Here is a 19,266-nt window from a genome sequence, read left to right on the forward strand (position 1 = left end):
TTCCTTGATTGTCATCATGTTCTAAGCCCAGCATGTGCTTTAATATGGGGCTTCCCAGTCCAAATAATTAAATCTAACTGCAACACAGATGTGAATTGCATGGAATCATATCATATTCTCTCAAAAACAGTATTATACTCTTTTAACAAAAGAATAACTCCAAGTTGAAATGTTAAAGTTTTGCAACATTTAATGTGAAAACAAGGTTAGCCTGAAAAAAAAGTAGATACGACCAAACAGTCACTTTTAGTTCCTAAAAATTCATTTTTAGTTCCTATAAAATATCTAATTTAAAAAAAAACTATATTCTAATGGGTGAGTTAGCTATAAAACACAGTCTCAAACAGTGACAAAATAAATTTAGATGGGATTAGTTATAAAATGTAGCCTCAAATAACTGAACAAACTGTATTTAGACATAATTACTTAAAATGACATTCAAATACAGATTAATGTTTTAATGCTAATGGTGCTGAACTGCTCTCTCTCACAGGAAAATCATTTTATAAGCAAAAAGATTTGTTTTCTGTTTAAAACAGGATGTCAATACTAATTCAACGAAGAGCTGTGATTGAGGCGCAGATTAAAGGAGAGACGTGCTGGGATGACCGTGCTGGAGATCAGATGCCCATGGAAACTGACTCCGGCATGGGTACACATTAGGCAACTCTGAGGTTAGGAGTAAGTTTTGATATAGGCTCTGAAGATGTAGTAATAAGACCTAAGGTGACTCATAGTTACAATGTACTGATTATTATGTATTGATTCAAAAGCTACTAAGAGGTAAGGCCAAATTCCCACTGTCTTCTCAGGGACATGAACATAAAAGAGTCACCAGGAGTGGAATTATTATTCCTGAATCCTCCTTGATGAGATTCTACTGTTCATTTTTTAAAGTTACCTAGAATTCTAGAATAAGTTTTAAAAGTTTCATTTTCAAGTTTTGAGGATGATTTTAAAAAGATAATTGGAGAGTAATGAAATAATTTAACTTTCTACTTGCAGGATTCCTAGAACTCATTTAAAAAAAAAAAACAGACTTGATGATTGAAGAAAGACAGTATTTCGGGAGGGATAGCTTAAGACATCTTTTTAAACAACTCTACTGAAAAAAACACATTTTTTCCCTGGGGCTGCAGTTTTATGTGATTAAACAAATATGTTTACACCTATTTAAAAGGTTAAATTCAAAAAATTCAACACCTCAAAAAATATGCAGTAGAAAATATTTATATATAATTACTCATCCAAATTCAGGATATATGTGCTCTCCCTTTTCCTATGTAATAATTACAAAGTGGTTAATTACTAATATGGTACAAGTAGGCAAACAGCCATGGTAGTTTCCATGACTACCCTCAGGACTTGTCCCGATTCAAGGCAAAGAAAGATCCAGGCACAAGACAGAACATTCACAAAATCTCCTGCTCCTATGCTCAACTTAACAATTAATAAGACACGTACAATTACAAACCCCGTCTGGCATATAATATAAAAGACAAGCTAATATATATACTTAGAAAAAGCCTTAAAGGAAAATGAAGAACATTTCTACTTTATGATTTTATTTAAGGCTAAAATTGGAACTCTGAACTTTCTATGTTGATACTCACAGACTTCCCTTTGGGTAAGTTTCCTTCGCAGGCCTGCTTGGAAAGATCCTGACGTCCAATCAAGAGACAGACAGCTTCTGGCCAGTCTGAGGCAGGCTGCTCACGACAGTGATAAATTGCATCTCTGATGGGAAGAGCAATTCCAAAGGGAAGAGTTTCCAAATCTCTTAAAGTGAATCCTAATGGTTAAAGGAAGAGAGAAAAATTTTAATTTAGACTTGCCACTGTCCCAATTATCCTGACTGAAGTTGGCAACAATATCTATCCTGACAAATAAATTCATTTTATTCATCTTACTACCAGACTAATGTCTTGACATCAGGGACTAGAATAGGAAGTCTCTTTGAAAGAACCTGTAAAAACCTGAAGAAAAAAAGACAATCTAATAGAAAAATATAAAGGACAGAAAGACATTTCCTAGAAGGGGAAACATAAATGGGCAACATGCATATGAAAAGATGCTCTACCTAATTAGTGATCAGGAAAATGCAAATTAAAGCCACTGAGAAATATAAATGTCAAAGCCAATCAATACTAAATGTTGGCAACTATGTAGAGCAATAATAATTCTTTTTATTCTTTTTTTCTTTTTTTTTGAGATGGAGTCTCGCTCTGTCGCCCAGGATGGAGTGCAGTGGCGCGATCTTGGCTCACTGCAAGCTCCTCCTCCCGGGTTCACGCCATTCTCCTGCCTCAGCCTCCCGAGTAGCTGGGACTACAGGCGCCCACCACCATGCCCGGCTAATTTTTTTTGTAATTTTTTTTTAGTAGAGACAGGGTTTCACCATATTAGCCAGGATGGTCTCGATCTCCTGACCTCGTGATCCACCCGCCTCGGCCTCCCAAAGTGCTGGGATTACAGGCATGAGCCACCGCGCCCGGCCCGAGCAACAGTAATTCTTATCCGTAGCCAATGGTAGTGTACACTGGTACAACCACTTTGGAAAACAGTTGGTATGTATAGGTCAATCCACCCATTTGATCCATCAACAGCCATATAGAAACTTATACCCATGTACACCAAGACACAGGTATAAAAATATTCATTAGCAATACTGGTTTGTTATGGAAAAAAAAAAAGAGATGGAGAAAGGGGTGAGTCCGATTGTCTATCATCAATAGAATGGGTAATTAAATTGTGATATGTTCAAACAAAGTAATCTCTATATCAGAGAAAATGAATGGCCCACTGCTACTGCTACATGAGTCGACATGGATGAATCTTTAAAAAACAAAGTTGAGTGAAGAAAAAGGAACACATATTTACATCTATATATTTTCAAAACTACATAAAACCTAGCAATTTATAAAGATGTAAAACTATAAAGAAAAACAAGAGTAAGGTAACACAAATGTAGGTAGGGCAGTGGTTCACTATAACATTGGGGTGTGTGACAGGAGGGGACCATCCAAGAACAGATATGTAAGGGCCTTCTACTATGCGGGTAATGTTCTGTTTCTAGGGGTGGGTGACCAGTACATCAATACTCACTTTAGTACCATTCTCTAAACTAAACATATACGTTTGACATATTATTTTGTAAGTATACCATATTTCATATTTAAATTTTTTTATCCTCAGGTTAATTAAATCATGTTTTTCTTATGATTTTCTAAATTTTATAATACTATGCATTATTTATAATATAAAAAGTCGATTAACTATTGAGGCAAAAAATGTTTCCTTATATGAGAATAACACTTATTAAATATTATGCAATATACAAATGGATAGAACTAATCTAATATTTTTCAGCATAGGTATCCTGTATGTATACTATGCAACAGTTATTGTCATTTTTAAGGTAAAATGCAAAAAAAAAAAAAAAAAACCTGTCAGAAACTTCATTTAGAACATACTTTAGATAAGACTTCAAAAACTTATCTTTTAATATTCATTAAAACTTTACTTTTTAACATACATCCCATATAACATCCTCATTTTTAAAATCATGTCTTCGTGGCAGTAATTTTTGTTTTTCAGTTCTTTGTGAAAAAAAATTTCTTTGGTATTTTACTTAATTTAAAACCTAGGAGCATAGGTTTGGGGAATAGGGAATATAGAACTCTTTTCCTTCCTCTTCCTCTTCCCAGTTCAATGTTCATCTTGGTGCCTGAAATCCCTTCAAAAGTGCATTTATCCTTCAAAAGTATACCCTGAAATGTTTATATTATTGCTTTTAGACTTTGCCAAAACCACCCATTTCTGATATCTGAGTATCACAATGATTTCAGGTGTGTATGTAGGGTGATTAGAGTTCTCCATTCTCAGAGACCAGCTTACATAGCCACAGCCTCAAATGTTCCAATTAAATGGCAAATAAAGATTCCTTATGCACCAAGATAAAAAGCTGGTATCCCACATATTATTATATGAAAGTTGTGAGATTGTCGAGAAAAAAAGAATATGGCTTGATGAACCATAATCTCAATCTTGTGAGGCCGTTTCACAAAGCCAGAGCCCCTCTCTCCTCATGCCTTCCACTTCTAGCTAGTCTGGAGGAAGCACGGCCTAGTTAGGAGGTAACAAAGAAGCTCTCACCTACATTAGTCATCCAGACAACCAATCTTTCAGCTAGACTAGAAACAGATGTAGAATGCCTGAAACTAAACCTATAAGAGAATAAAACATAAAGTTATTAAGCAGAACAGTAAATAATATTGTTTTAAGTGTTTGACATAAAAGCACAGTCTAAATAAAAGTCACCTGTTTTCCTCTTGTTCTACTTGCAACTTCTGGGGGGCTAAAAGGCAACAAAATGAAACTTAATTTTGATAGTCATCCTGGTAAAGAAAACATGTAACATGTAGAAGACATTTGAAAATAAGAATCCATTAGCAAACAACATCTAAAAAAATAATAAAATAAGCAATACTGTGGCAGGCTGAAAAGCACAGTCAAGGCCCTCAGAATACTCAGGAGACTGGTTAGGACACCCCATGCGAACCCAAATCCATGCATGCTCAAGTCCTGCAACTGGCCCTGCAGAACCTGCATATGGGTTTCACATCAGAGAATACTGCATTTTCTATCTGCATTTGGCTGAAAAGAATTTCATTGTAAGTGGACCCACACAACTCAAACTCACGTTGTTCAAGAGTCAATGGTACAATAATTTCCTTCAGGCTAAAATAGTCCTTTTTACCCGCACTGAAAATACAAGATTTATTAGATTTTAAGTAATCCTGATACCTGAAAATTAGTTGTGGACAACAGACCGCAACAGACCAGAACAGTACTAAAAAGGTAAGACATGGCCGCCAAAGCAAACAAGAAAAATTCAATTCTTTTTTCAATTCTGATACTGACATTTACAAAAATTTGTTTCCAGAGGCAACATTGCACCAACTTACCTATAGTTATTCTGGTTAAATACTGTGAGGATTCATCAGAAACCGAGCTCTCATCACCAAGTATGTACAGTGCAATACTCTGCAAAGGAAGAAAATTAACATTATTTTTCTCTTTTCAGAGACAGCATCTCACTTTGTCACCCAGGCTGGAGTGCAGTGACACAATCACAGCTCACTGCAGCCTCAAACTCCTTGGCTCAAGTAATCTTCCTGCTTCAGTCTCCAGAGTAGCTAGGACTACAAGCACACACCACCATGCCCAGCTAATTCTTTTATATTATTTTTATTTTTTGTAAAGATGGAGTCTCGCTGTGTTGCCCAGGCTGGGCTCAAACTCATGACCTCGAGAAATCCTTCTGCCTCAGCCTCCCAAACTGCTGGGATTATAGGTATGAGCCACCACACCTAGCTACATAATTGAAGTATAACTAGAAAATAATTATAACATAGAATAATTCATCCATTTTAGGTGTACGCTCTGTGAGTTTCGACAAATGTTACATCACATAACCACTACCACACTCACAATATAGTATACTTGCATCATACCAAAAAGTTCCCTTGTTCCTTTTGTAGTCAATCCTTTCCTCCTACACCAGCACTGGAAACAATTCATCTGTTTTCTTGCTCTACAGTTTTGTCTATCCTACAATATCATGTAAATGAATCATATGATATGTAGTCTTTTTTGTGCTACTTCTTTAACTTAGCATAAGTCTTTGAGATTCATTCACGTCTCTCCAAGGATCACCAGTTTCTTCCTTTTCATGCTAAGTAGTATTCCATTATACAGACATACCAAACTTTGTTTACCTACTCAAAAACTGATGAACATTTGGTTCCAGTTTGTGGTCACTATGACCAAAGCTGCTTTATTTATTTATTTATTTATTTATTTATTTTTTTGAGACGGAGTCTCACTATGTCACCAGGCTGGAGTGCAGTGGCACGATCTCGGCTCACTGCAACCTCCGCCTCCTGGGTTCAAGCGATTCTCCCACCTCAGCCTCCAGAGTGGCTGGGATTACAGGCATGCGCCACCACGCCCAGCTAATTTTTGTATTTTTAGTAGAGACAGGGTTTCACCATGTTGGCCAGGATGGTCTCGATCTCCTGACCTCGTGATCCGCCCTCCTCGGCCTCCCAAAGTGCTGAGATTATGCCACCGCACCTGGCCCCAAAGACATTCACATACATGCGGGTCTTTATGTAGGCATATGTTTTCATTTCTCTTAAGTAAACACCAAAGTGTATGTTTAACTTCACAAGAAACTGCCAAACAGTTTTGCAAAGTGCCATGCCACTTTTGCAGTCCCACCAGTAATGTATGAGAGTTCCGGTTGCTCCATATCCTCACCAAAAGTTATTTTCAGTCATTCCAACAGGTATCGAATAGTGCTCTCTCACTATCTAAGAAGTATCTAGTAGTACAGAGCTGTAGTGTTATTTGCTTTGAAGAGGAAAAGAAAAAGACAAAGGAAAAAGTCTCTCAAAAGAGTTAAAATATTCAACATATAACACAAACACAAAAGTACATAAGATCTCTCTATTAAATGAGAAAACATACATAAAGTTCCTTGAAGACAACAGGCTCCCAATAAATGTTATCTCACTTCCTTCCTTTCCCTCATTTCAACAAATGGTACACAGACAATGCCATCTCCGCATATACAAGTGACTCAATAGAAAAAGAGCAACCATAAGCTAGAAGGTTACTACAAATGTCTCATTAGCTAAACATCACATAAAAAAAATTTATCACTTGCGGTCAGGAGTTCAAGACCAGCCTGGGCAACATGGCAAAACCCCATCTCTACTAAAAATACAAAAATTAGCCGGGTGTGATGGTGTGCACCTGTGGTCCCAGCTACTCAGGAGGCCGAGGTGGAAGGACGGCTTGAGCCCCAGGAGGTTGAGGCTGCAGTGAGCCATGATTGCACCACTGCACTCCAGCCTGGGTGACAGAGTAAGACCCTGTCTCAAATTAAAAAAATAAAAAATAAAAAAAGTCCAATAAAGCTTATAATGACGAAACCAAAAACCTATCAACAAGGGCTTCTGTTGATATTTTTCAGAATATTTTTATAAATAAAAATAAATTCATATTTTTATAAATAGATCTCTGAGCTGACAAGTTATCAAGGAATACCAAGAGGATAAAACTAAGACGAAAGGCCAGAGAGGTAAACTGAGCACTCATGCCAGTTTTACTGAAAAGACATTCACAGAAAAACCTATAGAATGGGATAAAATATTTGCAAATCATGTATCTGACACATTAATATCTAGAGCATAAAAATGCCTAAACTCGAAAATAAAAATCCAATTTTCAAATACACAAAAGATCTGCATAGATCTTTCTTCAAAGAAGATATGTAAATGGCCAATAAACACAAGAAAATATGCTCAATATCACTAATCATTAAGGAGGCAAATCAAAACAATGAGATATCACTTCATAAATACTAGGATGGCTATAATTTTTAAAAAAACAAATAGAAAATAATAATATGTGTTGGCAAGACTGTGGAGAAATTGGAACCCTTCCTCTTGCATTGCTGATAAGGATGTAAAATGGTATAGCCACTATGAAAATGAGTTTAGCAGTTCCTCAAAAAGTTAAACATCGAACTACCTACCATATGACCCAACAATTCCACCACCAGGTATATATTAAAAAGAACTGAAAGCAGAGACTTGAACAGATATTTGCATACCCATGGTTCACAGCAGCACTATTCGCAACAGTCAAAAGGTGGAAACAACCCAAATGTCCATCATCAGGTGAAATGATAAATTGTGGTATATCCATACAATGGAATACTATATAGAATACTGCCTTTAAAACAATGTAATTTTGATACATGCTACAATATGGATGAACATTGAAAACATTATGCTAAGTGAAATAAGCCAGACACAGAGAGATAAATATTGCTTGATTCCCATAACATGAGGTACTTACAAGAGACAAATTCATAAGAAACAGAATGGAATTACTAGGGCCTGGGAGGAAGGGGAATGGGGAGTCACTGTCTAATAGGTACAGAGTTTATGTTGGGGATGATGAAAAAGTCTTGGGTACGGACAGTGGTGACGGCAACGTAACAATGTGAACGTATTCAACGCCACTGGATTGTACACTCAAAAATAATTTCAGGCCGGGCACAGTGGCTCACGCCTGTAACCCCTGCACTTTGGGAGGCCAAGGTGGGCAGATCACCTGACGTCAGGAGTTCAAGACCAGCCTGGCCAACATGGTGAACCCCCATCTCTACTAAAAATACAAAAATTAGCCAGACTTGGTGACTAACGCCTGTAATCCCAGCTACTCGGGAGGCTGAGGCAGGAGAATCGCTTCAACCTAGGTGGCGGAGGTTGCAGTGAGCCGAGATTGTGCCACTGCACTCCAGCCTGGGCAACAGAGTGACTCCGTCTCAAGAAACAATAATAACAATTTCAATGACAAATATTATGTTATATATATTTTGCTATCATTAAAAAAATCTGTGTTTTTTAAACAGAATCATCATTCTGTATGTCTGTTTTGGAGCCATGGGGGGGACTCTGAAGCACTTCTCACCATGAAGCAGAGCAAAATGTAAAGAAAAAGAAGGGCAGGGGGCAAAGACATTTACAGTCTGCCAACATCTGAGAGAAGGGACAAAAGCATATGGTTCTCCGGCAAGCCTGGGAAGACCCCACCTGGAAAGGCCCACAAGGGGCCTATGAGCAGGCTGCTCCAGGATGGGGGGACTGAGGAACAGGTATGCCAAGCAACTTACCTTATTCACCGTTACAGCCCTATGGTTCTATATGAAGGTTTGATCTTGGACATGTATTAACCAGTAATAATAAACTAATTTCTAAAAATAAACAAATCATGAGATTTGCAGCTAGAGGTAAACAAAAAATAATAAAAATAAATAAAGAAGTGTTTCTTGAAAAAAATTTCAGCAGGATTTTTCTTTGTAGCTATAGACAAGCTGATTATAAAATCAGTATGGGACGGGCACGGTGGCTCACACCTGTAATCCCAGCTATTTGGGAGGCTGAGGCAGGAGAATCGCCTGAACCCAGAAGGTGGAGGTTGCAGTGAGCTGAGATCACTCCACTGCACTCTAGCCTAGGCGACAGAGTGAGACTCTGTCTCAAAAATAAAAATGAAAATAAAATCAGTATGAAAAGGCAAGAAGAGTAATGAAGGGAGGAGTAACGCTAATCAATTTTAAAGACTTACTATAAAGCTACAGTAATGACAGCGTAGACAGCCACAAAGATCAATGAACCAGAATAGAAAGTCCAGAAACAGACACACAAGAATGTGGCCAAATTAACTTTTGACAAAAGTGCAAGTGCAATAAAGAAAGGATAGTCTTTTCAAAAAACAGTGCTGAAAGAACTGGATATCCAAATGAAATAATAAAAACCTTGACTTAACACCTGACATGTTATAAAAGATTAACAAAATGGATTAGAGATCTAAATGTAAAACATGCAAAGAAACCCAGGAGAAAATCTTCAAAACCTGAAGTTAAACAAAGAATTATTAGACATGACACTAAAAGCAACATCCATTAAAGAAAAATACAGATAAACTAGCTTCATCAAAATTAAACACTTTTGCTCTTTGATGTATTAAGAGAATGACGAGACAAGACAAGGTAGAAACCAGAAGAAAATATCTGCAAACCACATATCTGACAAAACCTCATACCTAGAACCCTGAAAACATCATTAGCCATTAGGAAAATGCAAATTAAAACCACAATGAGGTATAACTACACATCTCTCAGAAAGACAAAAATAAAAAAGAGTGACAATACCAAACACCAACAAGAATGCAGGTAAATGATCTCTTAAATATTGCTGGTAAAAATGTAAAATGGAAGAGCCACTCTGGAAAACAGATGACAGTTTCTTTAAAAACAAAATATAAACTTAACTATATGACCCATCAATCCTACTCCTAGGTACCTGTCCTAGAGAAAGCAAAACTTACGTTCACATAAAACGCTAAGCATGAATGCTGACAGCATCTATATTTACAATTGCTAAAAACTGAAATCAACCCAATTATCTTGAATGAAAAACCAACTATGGCACATTCATGCAATCAACTACTAATTAGCCATAGAATGCAATGAACTGTCGATACAGGAAACAACTTGGATAAGTCTCAAAATCATGAGAGAAATTTTTGAGGGTGATGTAAATGTTCTATATCCTAATTGTAGTAATTACATGAATCTATACACGTACTGAAATTCACAGAACTATACACAGAAAGAAAAACTTAATATTAGGTGTACTTTTTAAAACTAAATTTTAAAAGAAAAAGGAGATAGGTAGTAACACTCCACATACATACCAAGACTACAAGTCTGCTTCTTTCACAGATTCCAGGGAGGTAAGGATAAGGTGGCATTCCTTCACCCTTCAGACAAGAACTCACCCACTGATAAATACTTGGTGGCTCAGATGTAAAAAATGATGGATGATGCATAAATCCTGTTTGACCTTTAAAATTAGATAAATATTCAAAAAGACAAGAAAATACATTAAGACAACATTATTTTATTTTAAACAGAAGATGATCAACAGTTACTTGTCATTTTGAAACAACTAGAATAATATTTTTCCAGCCGTGTGCAGTGGCTCACGCCTGTAACCCCAGTAATTTGGGAGGCCCAAGCAGGTGGATCACGAGGTCAGGAGTTAAAGAACAGCCTGGCCAATATGGTGAAACCCCATCTCTACTAAAAATACAAAAAAAAATTAGCTGGGCCTGGTGGTGCGCACCCATAGTCCCAGCTACTTGGGAGACTGAGGCAGAAGAATCACCTGAACCCGGGAGGTGGAGGTTGCAGTGAGCCGAGATCACGCCTAAGAGACAGAGCGAGACTCTGTCTCAAAAAAAAAAAAAGAAAAAAAAAGGAATAACGTTTTTCCATATTCTCCAAAATGCTTCATGTTTTCTGCCACAGTACATAAGTAACTATGTTATTAAATGTAGAATTTAAATGACTTCTATTTTATCCCATCCTGGATGGAAATTTAGCAAATTCTTGTTCCCAAGGCATATAAAGAATCTAACCAAAGGCTGGATGTGGTGGCTAACACCTGTAATCCCAGCCCCTTGGGAGGCTGAGTCAGGTGGATCACTTGAGGTCAGGAGTTCGAGGCCAGCCTGGCCAACATGGTGAAACCCCATCACTACTAAAAATACAAAAATTAGCCAGGTGTGGTGGCACACATCTATAACCCCAGGCAATCCCAGGCACTTGGGAGGCTGAGGCAGGAGAATCGCTTGAGCCTGGAAGGCAGAGGATGCAGTGAGCCAAGATCGTACCACTGCACTCCCGTCTGGGTGACAGAGTGAGACCCTGTCTCAAAAAAAAAAAAAAAAAAAGCAGAATCTAATCAAAAATCTTGCCCTAACCCTAAAGGTGAAAAAAACAAAAGAAACATCCAGGATTCAGGTCTGTTCCAACAACTGGGACCCAAATTTCAGTACCTTTAGCTCAGGGTCTAGGATAGTACAGTGGTGATGGAAATGTTCTGTGTCTGTATCTGCACTGTCCAATATGGTAGCACTAGCCCCATGTGGCTACTGAGTTCTCAAAATGCGGCTAGTGCACTGAGGAAATATATGTTTTATTTTAATTGAATTTAAGTAGCATATGGTTAGTGGTACTAACTGTACACTACAAGTCTAAGTTAAAAGCATCCTTGGTGGCCTGGCGCGGTGGCTCACGCCTGTAATCCCAGCACTTTGGGAGGCCGAGGCGGGTGGATCACAAGGTCAGGAGATCAAGACCATCCTGTGTAACACGGTTAAACCCTGTCTCTAATAAAAATACAGAAAAATTAGCCAGGTGTGGTGGCGGGCACCTGTAGTCCCAGCTACTCAGGAGGCTGAGGCAGGAGAATGGCGTGAACCCAGGAGGCAGAGCTTGCAGTGAGCCAAGATCACGCCACTGCACCCCAGCCTGGGTGACAGAGCGAGACTCCGTCTCCAAAAAAAAAAAAAAAAAAGCATCCTTGACCCTGGAAGCTCTTTCTCTGACTTTTGCAAGTCAGAACCTTAGGGATGGGTAAAATTTTCCCTACTGAAGATAGTATGGCTTACCACATGTCAGAAAACAAGCACTACGAACTAAAATCTGCCTGGTGGAAAGGCACTGCCCCTGACTTAGAAGCTAATGGTAAGAAATACATCCTCTGCTATTCATTGAGAAAGATACAAGGAAATATCACTACACTGTTGACAAAATATTTAAAAGCACGACTACTTACCTGGATCAATTGTGCACACTTGTCCAGTAGTTCTGACAAGCGTTGGGTAGTCTCTATAGTAATGATCTACATAAGGCCCCAATTTTAAGTCCCTAAAACAGTAAGGGCATGTAAAAAAGAAGGTATTACAGCACTTTCTCCCAACAGAATTGTAAGGATTCATTAGTTGAATCTTTCAATTTAAAAACTTACTTATGAGAAAGATAACCAAATCTAGAGTCTCTCTATTGTATTTTTGGACTTTAAAGTGCCCAGTGTGACAAATGGAACCCAATCTCTTTTTGCTAAATTTTGTGGAAGTAAAACTACAGTAAAAGCACCATGATCTAGTTCCTCCTCTGCTATTTACTAGCTGTGTGATCTTCCATAAGTCATGTCTATAAACCTCAGTATTTTCTTCTAGAAAATGGGGCAATACCAGCTCACTTACTCTGAAGTTTTAAAGATTAAATAAGATAAAATATGTAAAAAAAAAAAAAAAAAAAAAACCTGATAAAATGTAAAACATCATACACATTACTTATTTCAGAGAGCCATGATTATGGTTTGGAAATTACTTAATTACAAAATAATTTTCATGATAGTAATGACATCCTAAGAGATATTTATCATTGATTAAAACTGCCATGTCTCACGATTGAATTTCAAGATCTCAAAAAAGACAACAGAAATTAGAAAATGTACTATATCTTAACTCAGAGGTTGACATTTCAATTCAAATTCAACTTCTTTATCACCAAAGGTCATAAAGGTCAAACAACACGTAAGTATGACCCTAGAATTCTGAGCCATACACCAGGTGCTTCAAAGCTCTTGAAAGGTGTTGAAACGTATTATTAGAACTATCTTATTGTGGATCTACTATGAGTGCCTCAAAGACAGGGACAACCTCAGACTGCAACAAGGATAGCATAGCAAAATGAGTCTACAACTATCAAACACTCATATCCCAGGAAACAAATTTAGGCAAGTTTCCTCATCACTAAAATAGGAAACTTACGTTGTTTGAGACTTTATATGTAAACTATGATTTTGTCAACTATAAAGCACTATTTGAATGTGGATATTACCAAACAGCAGATGTTATTCTAGAACTCCCACCGCAGTATAGCCAGTCGGTCATCCTGTCAAAATGAAAATCTGAGCAGGTCATCTCCATTTTTTCGTGACCTTCCACTAATCTCAGGACAAAGACTAAAAATCCCTGCATGGCTCACAGGTCCTTAGAAAACCAGTATCTTCAAACAACTCTGTGGTTTACAGAGATGCCCTAGTTTTCTGAGAAAGTAGATTTCAGAAAATTATTTACAAGGTCCCTATATGATATCATGGAAAAGACAGTCATCTCAGGACTTCCTGGCAGTTTCTAACCTACAAACAAATTTACCTTGCCAACTGAACGAGAAGTTCAACAAGTGAACAAATTCCTTCTCCCATTAGAGTATTCAACTTAAGCTCCTCATACACAAGGTGAAGAACGAAAAAAATTGCAGGTATGTGAGTAAAGAGAAGTGTAGAAGAATCCAGACTGAGATTCTGTGAAAAATCCTCATCCTTCATCTGTGAAGCTTCTGAAGGACTCAGACATAAAGATCTGTTCAAAAGATGAGACTCAACATTCTGGTGGTAGTCTGAATTTAGTAAATATTCCCAGTCCTGAGAAGAATAAAAAGAATATTAATTTTTAAAAATAATACCTCCTTATAATATCATAAGAAAATTAATTCACTTAAAACAATTCAAGTTTCATTTTCACATTAAGTTGATCTAAGAGTATGTTAAAAAAAAAGATAATGCTAAGAATGAAGTAACTATAAAATAGCAAGCCAGTTATAAACGTTAAGGCAAGCCACCTTTAAAAACCATTAAAAAAAATCTTTTCATGCCCTTTTAGGAAAGACATTGGGAGAAGAATTATACTATTTAGGTAGAGATTGAGAGAGAAAATTTAAGATTATCTCAGGCTAGGTTTTATAGGAAAAGTAGATGGCAAGTTAGTGGCCACTACACTGAACTGTGTTTTGGTAAGAAGGAAGGTCCACCTGCATTCATCTGGTGTATTCATGTTTCCACATGTATAAGATGCCAGGGCTAGTAATATAATCTAATAATCAACTGATTTTTATATTCAGACTGATTGGACTACATTTTCCAAATGTTCAGTCTATTTTGGTTCTACTTGTGATTTACTGCATTTGGTTCAGAGAATGTGGTTTATGCTATTTCCAGATCTTGGAATTTACTGGTGTTTTTATAAGGCTTAACACAGTGTGTTATTCTAAATTAAAAATTCTTGGACTAGATACAAAAAGAACTAACCATAAAAGAAAAAACTGGGCCGGGTGCAGTAGCTCATGCCTGTAATCCCAGCACTTTGGGATGCCGAGGCGGGTGGATCACGAGGTCAGGAGATCGAGACCATCCTGGCTAACACGGTGGAACCCCATCTCTTCTAAAAAAATACAAAAAAATTAGCTGGGTGTGGTGGCGGGCGCCTGTTAGTCCCAGCTATTGGGGAGGCTGAGGCAGGAGAATGGCATGAACCTGGGAGGGGGAGCTTGCAGTGAGCTGAGATCATGCCACTGCACTCCAGCCTGGGCAACAGAGCGAGACTCCATCTCAAAAATAAAATAAAATAAAATAAAAAACTGATATATTGGATAACTAAAATAAAAAATTCTGCTCATCAAAGACACTGTTAAAGCCACATTCTAAGGGAAAATATGGTCAAGAATTCATGTCTAGAACATGTAAGAACTTCACCAGCTTATATATTTTTTAAAATCTAATTTACAAGTCGATAAAGATTTGAACAGAAACTTCACAAAAAGATACATAAGCAGCTAATGAGCACATGAAAGAGTGTTTAACATCCTGCTACCTCAGCCTCCAAGTAGCTAGGACTACAGGTTATGCGCCATCATGCCTGGCTAATTTTCAAATTTTTTTGGTAGACAACTGGTCTTACTATAATATGTTGCCCAGGCTGGTCTCCTGGGCTGAAGCAGTCCTCCTGCCCCTACCCCTCAAAGTGCTGTGATTACAGGCATGAATTTTCATTTAAAAGAAATTAAATTAAAAGAAATTAAAATTACAGATGTGAATTTTAATTTAAAAGAAATTAAATTAAATTAAAAGAAATTAAAATTCACACCTGTAATCGCAGCACTTTGAGAGATAGGGGCAGGAGGACTGCTTGAGCCCAGGAGTTTGAGACCAGCCTGGGCAACATATTATAGTAAGACCTTGTCTCTACCAAAAAAATTTAAAAATTAGCCAGGCATGATGGAGCATACCGGTAGTCCTAGCTGCTTGGAGGCTGAGGTAGGAGGATGGCTTGAGCCTAGGAGTTCAAGATTACAGTCAACTACGATAGCATCACTGCAGTCCAGTGTAGGCAACAGAGTGACACCCTGTCTCTTAAAAAAAAAAGAAAAGAAATGAAAATGTATGTCCACGGGCTGGGCATGATGGCTCACACCTGTAATCTCAGCACTTTGGGAGGCCAACATGGGCAGATTATTGAGGCCAGGAGTTTGAGACCAGACTGGCCAACATGGCAAAATCCAGTCTCTACTAAAAATACAAAAATTAGCCAGGCATGGTGGCGCACACCTGTAATTCTAGCTACTGGGGAGGCTGAGGCATGAGAACTGCCTGAACTCGGGAGTCAGAGGTTGCAGTGAGCCGAAATCGTGCCACCGCACTCCAGTCTGGATGACAGAGCAAGACTCCGTCTCAAAAAAAAAAAAGAAAATATATATCCACAAAGACTTGCCAGTGAATTTTGGCAGTAGCTTGCTTTATTCATAAGACTTTAAAAAAAAAAATGGAAATAGCCTAGATATCTACCAGCAGAAGAAGGATGGATAAACAAACTATGGTATATTCACACTACTCAGCAATAAAAAAGCACAAACTACTGGTATCTGTAACAATACGAATTAATCTCAAAAGCATTATGCTGAATAAATCTTATACCAAAGATTACATACTATATTATTTTATTTACATCAAGTTCTAGAACAGGTATAACTAAGATATGGTGACAGAATTCAGATCAGTGATTGCTAGAAGAAGAGAATAAAGCTGATTAAAAACAGCAAGAGGGGCCGGGCCCAGTGGCTCATGCCTGTAATCCCAGAACTTTGGGAGGCCGAGGTGGGCAGATCACGAGGTCAGGAGTTCAAGACCAGCCTGACCAACATGGTGAAACCCCATCTCTACTAAAAATACAAAAGTTGGCCAGGCGTGGTGGCGCATGCCTATAATCCCAGCTATTCAGGAGGTTGAGGCAGGAGAATAGCTTCAACCCAGGAGGTGGAGAGCCGACATTGTGCCACTGCATTCCAGCCTGGGCGATAAGGCGAGACTCCGTCTCAAAAAAAAAAAACCGCAAGAGGAAATTTTACGGAGTTATAAAAATATTCTGTGTCTATATAGGAGTGTAGGTTACATGAGTGTGCATATATTAAAACTGATCAAACTGTAAACTCAAGATGTATTTCATTTTTGTAAATTACACCACAATTTAAAAAAACATATTTGGACCACTTAAGAATAATACCATGGAGGCCAGGTGTGGTGGCTCATGCCTGTAATCTCAGCACTTTGGGATGCCAAGGTTAGGAAGGTCACTTGACGTCAGGAGTTCGAGACCAGCCTGGCCAACATGGTGAAACCCTGTCTCCACCAAAACTACAAAAATTAGCCGGGCATGGTGGCGGGCGCCTGCATTCCCAGCTATTCAGGAGGCTGAGGCAGGAGAACTGCTTGAACCTGGGAGGCGGAGATTGCAGTGAGCTCAGATCGTGCCACTGCACTCCATCCCGGGCGACAAGAGCGATATTCCGTCTCAAAAAAAAAAAAAAAAAAAGGAATATACCATGGAACCTGATACAACTGAGAACCTTAATTTAAAAAACACTGCATAAAAAAGGTAAATGCTGTCATTTCAGGTGATCAGTTGATACTAAAATGTCTACAAACTCAAACTGAAATCATGCAGTAATACATGTATTAATTTTTAGATAATCATTAAAGACCACAGAAAATGTAACAGATCCTACTCTTCAAAATAATTGCTATTCAGTATTAAAATAAATAAAGTGAAAGGTGTTGGAAAGATAGAGGAATTGATAGGAATACCACAGAAGTGGAAGAATAGTATGAATATCCATAAATTAATTTATATTAGCAAGAAATAATAATGCTTACATCATCAGATCCAGTCTCGGAAGGCCTTGCTTTTTTGGGCGCAATGACAGGAGAAAGTGATCCTTCAAAGTCAAACTGAAAAGTAACCCCAAAAGAAAAGATAAAAATCATAAATGCATTCCTGTCAACTGATCAACTTAAAGGATTCAGAAATCAGTTCTGCCAATTATGAAAACTGAGAAAAGCCATCAAAACTCATTTTTTGATCTGGAAAGTCATTATTTAAATATCTTTCTTCCAGGTTACTGTAAAGATGAAATGAAATCATATTAATATATGCAAACATCTAGAACAGTGCCTGGGCTCCTAAGGACTGATTTTAATGGTAGTTTCCTTCCCTCTCCTACTTCTGTAACGACATAGATTACATCACATCTTTGGTAGAAAAAGAAACTTTAGGCATATCCACAATATACCAAGTCTCAAAGGATCAACCCAATATCAGTCAAATGTTAGAACTAAGCAAACATTTATTTACAGTCCACCTACAGTAAACTATCTAACAATTCTATGGCAGAGACAAGTAGCTACTCTGGAAAATCTTTTTTCTCCTCTTTCTCCTGAACCCACAGCCAGACTACATACATACGTCTGCCTCCTTTGAAGTTAGGTGTGACCCTTTGACAGAGTTAATTATAAATGGAAGTCACTGTCATCACTTCCAGGACCAGTCCAGTCCTACCCCTGCTCCTCCAGGCTCTTTGCCCCTTCCACCTGACTGGAATGCAGTCAACCAACGGCAAGCTTTGAACCGAAGACAAAAGATCCTCCATCAACCTGGGTTCCTGAATAACTGTGTGGCCTGTTTATCTGCTAAGCCCTGTTATGTAAGCAAGACAGACATTTTTATTGTGTTTGAGCCATTGTATCTTTTGAGGCCTTTCTATTACAATAGTGAGCCTATCTTCTAACTAATACAACTACATAAAAGCAGTTTTCTACAAGTTGCTCTTCTTCAATTTCCCCTGGCATAATCTTTGCTGCCCCAGCTACTTCACATGGGCATTGACCATCAACTAATAAACTGTAACTCTATAGATGGCAATGGCTATTTTCCTATGCTGAAAAACTTACATATTTATCAACTCACTCACCTAAACAGAGTTGATTTCTATATAAAAACTAAACATAGGTAGCAATAAAGTGATTTTTAAAACTGAATGTTATTGAGAGAGAAGATTTGCTTGTGAAGCATTCAAATAAAAAACAGCCCAACTCATATATATTATAAAAAACCTGGTAGTAACAGTGAAATCAAAGCAACAAATATAACAGTAACTATCTAACCTGAAACTTCAACCAAAATGTAACACACACAAAGTCCCACAGTCAAAAAGAATGTCCCTGCTATAATTATCAGATTCATAAGGCCTGGAGTTATGAGAAAGTAGAAACTGCCTGATAAGGATGGCTCTTTGTGCCATACATGGATCTGTTTAATCTTCACTCTTTCAATGTGTCTCAGGTTAGCCAACCCTGTTATATGCTCCTATGGACCCTTACCCTTCATCTATCATAACACATTTATCAAATATTATTTGTTTCCCCCAAGACAGTCAATTCCAGAGGAACGATCTGTTTTGTTTGGGGTATACGTTAGAAACCTGGCATCATGCCTGGCCCACAGCAGGGATTCAATATTTATCTAATGAAAAAAAGAGCAGCCCGAAAGCCACAAAAAGTTAACCCCAAATGCAACTGTTCCTACAATGTACAGTCCAGTGCACTCATGTAACACACCAGCAAATTAAAGAAAGCACAAAGAAATGCCAAAAATTGTGTA

At 37.8% G+C, this 19,266-nt stretch overlaps 1 protein-coding gene across 4 annotated transcripts in view; it reads right to left on the reverse strand.

The window, feature by feature from the left end:
* Positions 1 to 19,266, reverse strand: part of ANAPC1 (anaphase promoting complex subunit 1) — a 114,189-nt gene that overhangs the window by 50,900 nt on the left and 44,023 nt on the right. For all 4 annotated transcript variants that reach the window (XM_055378288.2, XM_031008101.3, XM_055378289.1 and 1 more), the window contains 8 exons: positions 17,484 to 17,558; positions 13,654 to 13,922; positions 12,267 to 12,358; positions 10,339 to 10,487; positions 4,968 to 5,046; positions 4,321 to 4,357; positions 4,156 to 4,226; positions 1,614 to 1,792 (listed from right to left, as the gene is read on the reverse strand). In XM_055378288.2, the coding sequence (XP_055234263.1) occupies positions 1,614 to 1,792; positions 4,156 to 4,226; positions 4,321 to 4,357; positions 4,968 to 5,046; positions 10,339 to 10,487; positions 12,267 to 12,358; positions 13,654 to 13,922; positions 17,484 to 17,558 (951 nt within the window). The remainder of the gene's footprint in view (positions 1 to 1,613; positions 1,793 to 4,155; positions 4,227 to 4,320; positions 4,358 to 4,967; positions 5,047 to 10,338; positions 10,488 to 12,266; positions 12,359 to 13,653; positions 13,923 to 17,483; positions 17,559 to 19,266) is intronic.

This window comes from Gorilla gorilla, chromosome 12 (assembly GCF_029281585.2).
Source record: "Gorilla gorilla gorilla isolate KB3781 chromosome 12, NHGRI_mGorGor1-v2.1_pri, whole genome shotgun sequence".
NCBI classification, from domain to species: Eukaryota; Metazoa; Chordata; class Mammalia; order Primates; family Hominidae; genus Gorilla; species Gorilla gorilla.